Here is a 7,896-nt window from a genome sequence, read left to right as displayed (position 1 = left end):
TCTAAAATTCTAAAATTCTAAATGTCTAAAATTTTAAAATTCTAAAATTCTAAAATTCTAAAATTCTGAAATTCCAAAATTCTAAAATTCTAAAATTCCAAAATTCAGAAAAATTCTAAAATTCTAAAATTCTAAAATTCTAAAATACTAAAATTCTAAAATTCTAAAATTCTAAAATTCTAAAATTCTAAAATTCTAAAATTCTAAAATTCTAAAATTCTAAAATTCTAAAATTCTAAAATTCTAAAATTCTAAAATTCTAAAATTCTAAAATTCTAAAATTCTAAAATTCTAAAATTCTAAAATTCTAAAATTCTAAAATTCTAAAATTCTAAAATTCTAAAATTCTAAATGTCTAAAATTTTAAAATTCTAAAATTCTAAAATTCTAAAATTCCGAAATTCCAAAATTCTAAAATTCTAAAATTCTAAAATTCTAAAATTCTGAAATTCCAAAATTTTAAAATTCTAAAATTCTAAAATTCTGAAATTTGAACTTTTTCATTTTTTTTTCTGTTAAGTGGTTCAGAATCTGAATTAATGCAAGTTGTTAATAAGATTTATTCAAATTTATTCAAGTTCCTTTCACTCATGGGGAGAATACAACTGATCTCAATTCAGGGAAATCATTTTCAAAAATAGCTGTCTCATCAGACGATCGTTTCTTGGACATCGATTCCTGTCTCGTCTGCTCTTTTGAACTGTCAGTGTCCTCCTTCTGTTCCTTTTCCAATTTTTTCATGTTTTTCCTCTGAACTCCTGAAGACGTGACCAGTAGAAATCAGCAAACAGGAGAATCATGACTGAGAGCCCGATTTGTAAGGTGAAGATTCCAAGGGCGTTCGCATCACATTGGGTTCCTCGTGTCATTTTCTGCAAATTCATGTGAAATGAAAACGAAAAAAAAACGAAAAAAAACTAACTGCAGCTGCGAATAGTGTTGCAATGAATGGAAGAATGAGTTGAAGCATTTGGGATGAACATACAGCTACCCAACAAGGCGTCCATCTATTCAGAATCTTGTATCCAGACAAATAGGCATAGAGAAAGACGTGAGCTGTCAAATTGAAGAAAACAATCCAGCGATGAATTGCAAAGTTTTGAGAATAGAAGGTAAAGGCATAGGAGAGAGATAAGAAATGATGGATAATGTGGATTGTGAGTGGGCGGCGAGCATCATAAAGAAGAAGCAACGTTTCGAAAAGATCAACGATTTTGGTTATCGTCCAGATGAAGACAACCGTTCCAGATAAGAATCCTGAACATAAAATATGCTACTAAATGACTATTGATTCATTGCCCACCAGTATATAGAGATCCTGCTTGGCAAACAGAATAATGCCATCCGCTGAATAAACTAATCAAAATCTCAGGAATCATCAAAAGACCAAGTACCAACTGGAAAATGCAATTGAAGTAGTACCTTGAAATATTGTGCAAAGTAAATCTACCATTATTTTGAAAATGCCTACCATTCTTTCAGATATGACCGATCTGAATTATGAGATGGTCTGAAGTTGAAAGCAATGAACACGTACAAGATTCCAAGAAGATGGATTGGGATAAAAGACACATTGACAGCTGATGAGAACCATGAGTATGGGAACTGAAAAAATATTTGTTTTATGGTAAGAGGATGTTTTTTATACCATTTCTCCTTTAGTAGAATTCCTAGTAGACTGTGTTTTTAAAATAACTGTGAACTTTTGTTTTTAAGGGGTTCTTCAAACTTGATGTTGGTTGATTTTCAGATTTTTTAGCATCACGTTTTTTATTATTATTGTGGTTTTGTTTGTTTTCTCTGGGATTAGCTGGTTTTCTCTAAATAGGCCAATTTCTGTTGTTGTTTTGTTGATCGCGTTTAAAGGTACAGACCTTTGCGCGCTCCAGGGGCCCCGCCATGAAAGAGGGGAGTGAGGGGGAAGCGCCGCCCATCGGGCCTCCAGTCTACGTGTGTGTTACGTCCCGCCCGCCCAGTCCCCACATTACGATATGCAACAGCACAAACAGAAAAGTCAAACTAATGAGTAGAGTAGAGACACAAGAATCTGAACGTGATAAAGAAAGAGAATAGTTTTATAGTTACGTCGTATTTCAGAAAGAAGAAAGTTGAAATTCCTGGAGGATGTAGCTGAGTATGGAGGACCAGTGGACTTCAACCAACTCATACATGTTCTACAAACCGTCAGCAGAAAGGCGAAAGCCATCAGTACAATAAAAGCTTATGAGCGAGAGAATCATGTGAGGAGGAAGTGGTTAAGCGCAAACCATCTCCCTTTGGACGAGAAAACGACGATTCTCTATTTGGCTCATCGATTTTTGACAACAGGAAGCGGATCTCTGGCAAAGATCGCTTCCGCGTTTCAAATGGCAAATGGGACATTCTCGGTTCTGGAAAGTCAAATGGTGTCGGATATGATCAGAGCAAAGAGAAGAGAGGAGATAGCCACCAGACAACAACCGAAAATGGTGGAACTTGAGAGTATCCAGAAACTTTTTGAATCACTTTCGGATGATCCAAAATCGGAGCGAGATACACTCATAGTAGTCTTGTCGTTTTTCGCTCTCCTTAGAGCAAGTGAAACTGCAGAGCCGAGAGAAGTGGGAAGATATCAAGTATTCTAAGAACCGTCTAGAAGTCCGAATCAGATCGGCCAAAAACGATCAGCTAGGTCTGGGACGGAGCACTTTCGTGGAATGCCCAGAAGGAGGAGATCTAGATTGTCTCATCAAGCGATGGAGAGTTAGAGTCTCTCTATCAGAAAGTACGTCAGAGTTCTTGTTCCCGAGTTTTCAAAAAGGTGATACGCTATCAGCAAATACTATTTCATCTTTCGCCAGAAGACGTCTGGAAATGATAGAAGTGAGCGCCACTCATCACGCGCTCAGAAGAGGATCGGCGAACGAACTTCAGGCCAAGGGACTCAATTTGGAGCAAATCAAAGCCAAAGGACGGTGGAGATCGGGAGGTGGCTTGATGAGATATCTTCAAGACAATCCAATGGCCCAGGGACTCAGCGAAGTTCCAGAGGAGAAAGAAGTGACAGGGGAAGCCGAAGAGGACGATGGACCACCAGTGCTAGAGGAGGAAGTCTAAATTGACTCAATTGCTTGCTAATCTTGTAATATTTGTTAGAATCGTATTAACAGGTTATTGTAGTACCGAAACGTTTCTTGGTTATTTATCAAATCTATCCGCTTCATAGTATATTATTGTTTTATTATTGTTCTCATTAACAAGTGTCTCCCTCCCCTCTTTTTGTTGTTTGTTCTCACTAATTTATCGCTTGTTTCTCATCTTGTGTCATCCAAAAATTCTTCTGTCCCCGCTGCTTAGTTATCACTGGATAACTACTTTCCCCTTGTCATTATACCCGTACGTACAGTACATCTTTCTCTGTTAACAGCACCACTACATTCTACACACCATATCCATCCTAAATAAACCTGTATCATCCATAATTTTCGTTTTTAGTCTTATATTTCAGCGTAGGACTAGAGAAAACAATTTCTCCATGACACACAGTGGAGAGGAGAATTTACTTTACTATGATTCAAAGACTACTATTGTTTTTAAGGATTACTGTAGTTTCGCAAATATTACTGTAGTTTTTTTTCAACTTCAAAGATTGCGGTAGTTTTGGAATTTCAGGGACTACTGTAGTTTTTGTAATTTCAGAGATTACGGTAGTTTCTCGAAAATGCAGAGATCACTGTAGTCTCTCAAATTTCACAGATTACTGTAGTTTCAGAATTTTGAAGATTACTGTAGTTTTCAAGGATTACTGTAGTTTCCTAGTTTCACATGTTACTGTAGTTTTTTGAACTTCAGGGAATACTGTAGTTTTCAAGGATTACTGTAGTTTTGGAATTTTAAGGATTACTGTAATTTTTTTAATTGCAAAGGTTACTGCAGTTCTTGAATTTTAGAGACTACTGTAGTTTTGCAAATATTACTCTAGTTTTCTAATTTTAGTGACTACTGTAGTTTTTGGAATTTCGGAAATTACTGTACCTTTTTCAATTTCAGAGATTACGGTAATTCTTGAATTTCGGAGACAACTGTAGAATTTCAAATATTACTGAAGTTTCAGAATTTCAAAGAGTACTGTAGTTGTTGAATTTTGAAGACGTTGAATGATCTATTTGATTTTGTTGTTATTCTCTTAATTGTTATTGTTTTGCATAAGTTTCGTTTTGTTGAATTTATTTATTTTTTGAAAAAAACAACGAAACTTTAACAATTAAAAAAACAGACACAGTAAACAAACAAAGCTTTAACAACGAACAACAAATTTAAGAACACAAGAATCTATTTATTATCGTCAAGAGAGTTCGCCATGGAGAACTTGACCATCTTTGCTTGTCGTTGTTTTTCAGCCAGCCGATCCTTGTTCTTTTGGGAGTTTTTCAATGACTTCTTCATCTGAAAAAGAGGCGACATTAAATTATTAACTTATTGTAAGTGAACTCACCGAATTCATTTCATCCGTCTTTGTGGCCTTCCTGTTTTTTCTCTTCCACTCTTTGGTGTCTTCGATTTTCTGATTCAACACATCAATAGCGTTGTCGCCAACCGCTCGCAATCTTGAGACGATTTCAGCAGTGATATACTTTGTTCTCATTGAATCAGAACCATCCGAACGAGGAAGAGGAGCGGAGAGTTCAGAACGAAGTTGTGATTGAAGTTGACGACTTTTCCTTATCATTTCGTCTACTTCCAAATTCAGACCGCCCATTTCACGAGAGCGAGTCTCATCGTAATCGAGATCAGCTTCACGGGCAGCCTTTTCGAACCAGGATTCGGACATTTTGATCTAAATCGAGTCTACGATAAAACATCGAAATTAATAAGAAAAAATGAACCTTTTTGCACCGAAACTCGAGAGAATCAATCTCAGACGCCAATCGTACTCGCTTCTTGATAGCAATCATAAGTGGCTCGAAATCGATTGGGAAGATGTCCAAGTCTTGCACTAAAAAATCCAGGAATATTAATTTTCATTATTTTAAATAACTTACTTCTATTCAATCCTTTACATAACTTCATATAGAACTGTCTACTTTGAGGATCAACAAGAACAACAGTCAATCCACGATGTGAAGCTCTTGCGGTTCGTCCACTTCGATGAATATAAATCTCTACTTTTTTGGGCACTTGGTAGTGAATGACGTGGTCAATTCCCTTAAACAAAAGACATCTTCTACACACCTTCATACTATAGATTACCTGAATATCCAATCCACGTGCAGCAACATCTGTAGCAATCAGAACTGCATTTTTCGATTCTGCAAACTTTTCCAAATTCCGAAGACGTTGCTTCTGAATCATTTTAGCGTGAAGAATCATTGGATCGATATTGATAGCATTCAAAATATGATGAAGACGTCGTGCGGCATCGACAGAATTGACAAAAACCATTGTTCGTCCTGGGTAACGGTTGAGGAGATAGACCAGCGCAGTATCCTTTTCGACGAGATTTCCACAATTGATTCTGGCTTCAACAAGACATCCAGCGGTACCCATTTGACGAGTCAAATCAATGACTTTGTGCTTGTTCTCGCGAAGTCCGGTTAGCTTGATAAGGCGTTCTGGAATGTGTGTATGTGAAAAATTGAGTCATACGAATATCGAAAACCCACGAATTTTTTGATGAGCACTCAATTCTTTGGCCTTCTTCTTTTCCTCCTCTGCAACATCCTGTGCCTTGGCAAAAGTCAACGTGGCAGAAAAAACCAATGTCTGAAGCTTCTCTTTATCCGCTGCCTCGTGAATTTTGTTCAGAATATCGGTCAGCTCAGAAAAATATCCTTCTTCCACCATTCGATCAGTTTCGTCTACAACTAGACACTTGAGATTCGACCATTCCGCCAGGTAGCTCCCCTCTTCAGCTTCCTTAAACGTTAATATTTTTCTATACATTTCTAAAAAGATACCGAGGGAAAATTCCATTATACCCCCCACACAGTTACGACCCCCCACGTACTGGAATAACCCCCCACCCCGTTGAAAAGTGGGGGGTTAAAAAGGTGGGGTCTCAAAATGGGATGATCAGGTGGGGGGACACTTTAGAGTTCAGAATATCCCCCACCGTTGATTTGGGGAGGGGGGTTATATTGGAATCCGTGGAAATCTTTCATTATAACCCCCCACACCAAACCAATATGCACCCCCAAACGGAAACTTTTCTAGGGGTCTTGTTTTTCTAGGGGTCTTGTTTTCAAGGTATGCGCCGATTCAGGGTGCTAAGCTTATTTTTATTTGGAATCTTCAACATTCCTACCCGTTTTTGCCTAAGCCTATTTTTTGTTGGGGACTGGCACTAAATAATTATTTCTCTAGTAGAATGACAAAAAATGTACGGTAATATAAACCAGAAATCAGGAAAAATTGAGAAAAAAGAAGAAAAAACGCGGAAATCTAAGGAAAACTAACAAAAACCGGTGCAAAATCGATAAATAACAAATATTTTTCTATGCGTAATTTGGCTGCGTACGTTTGATCTTCAGGCAAAAAATCAGGAAAAACATTTTTTGAACCCCCCCCCCCACCTTATGAAAAATGGTGGGTGGGGGTGTATTCCAACATTTATGCCCGGGGGTTATATTGGAATGTTTCGGGGGGCTATACTGGAATATACCCGATACCGATACCTGGATCATTGCCCATAAACGTCCTGGAGTCGCTACCACAATATCCGGGTTTTGCTGAGAGATCACACGCTCTTGTTTGACTTGAGCAAGTCCTCCAACAATCGAAACGGCTTTCAATGGAGTTGTCGCAATAAGTGAATTGATGTGCCGCATGATTTGAATGACAAGCTCACGAGTTGGAGCGACGATAAGGGCACGAGGTCCTGAAACCATATAACTCAATAGAGTCACAAATGTTCTGTCATACCTTTCGGTGGTTCCTCTTCCTCCTTGTTGGATAGCGCTTCTAGAAGACGTGATACTAGTGGAATTCCAAACGCCAGCGTTTTTCCACTTCCCGTTTCAGCCGCACCGAGAACGTCTTGTCGATCGCGAACAGCAATTGGGAGAACAGCCGATTGAATTTCCGTAGGCTGGGAGAATCTGAAAAAAGAAAATGGTGAAAGGTATTTCCACTAAATTCATTATTTTACCCCATTTGCTCAATAGCTTCGAGAATCTCATTCGGCAGAAAATAGAACTGTTTCCATGCTGAAACATCCGTTTCTTTCTTCGCCTTCTTCTTCTTATCGTTGTTCTCTTGAATCTCTCCGCCTTTCCTTTTTTTCTTCCCATTTTCTATAGGTGTTTCCATGGATTCCTGTCCCTTCTCAAGTTCTTTTTGCTCTTTCCTGCGTGCTAATCTCTCTTTTCTCTGCTTTCTGTTCGCTGCCATTTGCTCTTTCCGCTTCAACTTCTTCGCAAGACGACGTTCTTCGATGGATTTCTCTTCATTCTCGGGGTTCTTGCTGCCCACCGTATTCTCTTCTTTTTTCTGAAAACCAAACATTTCTTTTCTCATCTCAAAATAAAATTTCAAATGTAACCTTTTGCTTCTTCGATGTTTTCTTCAGCTTCCTCTCCGACACTTTATCGACAGTCTCCGGAAGTACTTCTTCGAATGAGCCCAAAAATTGAAGCATGTCATCATCGAAGTCTCCATCCATGACTTCCACATCTGCGGTTTGCCATTTATCACTTGAAATTGAAATTGATGTCATTCTGAATATTTTTTTTTTTCTATGAAAGAGAAACAACAGTAATAAATAGCAAAGAGATCATTCAACAGAGAAATGGTAACTCACAGGAACTAGCTGAAAAAAAAAGAGGAATAAAAATAATTCAATGGGTCATTTCTCAACAATCAACAAGTTTATAGCAAAACAAATTTAAGAACAACGATTTCAGAGACAACAAAAACAAA

General features: G+C 37.8%; 4 protein-coding genes across 4 annotated transcripts in view; 1 reads left to right on the top strand and 3 right to left on the bottom strand.

The window, feature by feature from the left end:
* The window catches only part of CBG14927, a gene marked incomplete at both ends in the record, with an annotated part of 3,757 nt that extends 2,787 nt beyond the window's left edge, over window positions 1-970 (bottom strand). Inside the window, one exon of the mRNA XM_002639062.1 lies at window positions 923-970. Within this exon, the coding sequence (XP_002639108.1) occupies window positions 923-970 (48 nt within the window). The remainder of the gene's footprint in view (window positions 1-922) is intronic.
* Window positions 971-2,853: 1,883 nt separating this feature from the next.
* On the top strand, window positions 2,854-3,096 carry CBG14926 (the record flags this gene model as incomplete). Its single annotated transcript, XM_002639061.2, has 1 exon — window positions 2,854-3,096. One exon carries the CDS (start codon window positions 2,854-2,856, stop codon window positions 3,094-3,096), a length of 243 nt encoding a protein of 80 aa, XP_002639107.2.
* A 1,215-nt stretch (window positions 3,097-4,311) lies between these two features.
* Window positions 4,312-5,922, bottom strand: CBG14925 (the record flags this gene model as incomplete). The annotated part of the gene is made up of 6 exons (XM_002639060.1): window positions 4,312-4,425; window positions 4,475-4,816; window positions 4,866-4,975; window positions 5,022-5,184; window positions 5,230-5,591; window positions 5,643-5,922. The coding sequence occupies 6 exons, from the start codon at window positions 5,920-5,922 to the stop codon at window positions 4,312-4,314; spliced, it is 1,371 nt and encodes a 456-aa protein (XP_002639106.1).
* A 551-nt stretch (window positions 5,923-6,473) lies between these two features.
* On the bottom strand, window positions 6,474-7,693 carry CBG14924 (the record flags this gene model as incomplete). Its single annotated transcript, XM_002639059.1, has 4 exons — window positions 6,474-6,856; window positions 6,901-7,076; window positions 7,127-7,467; window positions 7,520-7,693. The coding sequence occupies 4 exons, from the start codon at window positions 7,691-7,693 to the stop codon at window positions 6,474-6,476; spliced, it is 1,074 nt and encodes a 357-aa protein (XP_002639105.1).
* Window positions 7,694-7,896: the final 203 nt, after the last annotated feature.

The sequence above is a fragment of the Caenorhabditis briggsae genome, assembly GCF_000004555.2.
Source record: "Caenorhabditis briggsae complete genome, chrI, whole genome shotgun sequence".
NCBI lineage: Eukaryota > Metazoa > Nematoda > Chromadorea > Rhabditida > Rhabditidae > Caenorhabditis > Caenorhabditis briggsae.
The sequence above is the reverse complement of the archived record's forward strand: the minus strand, read 5'-3'. Positions and strand labels throughout refer to the sequence as shown.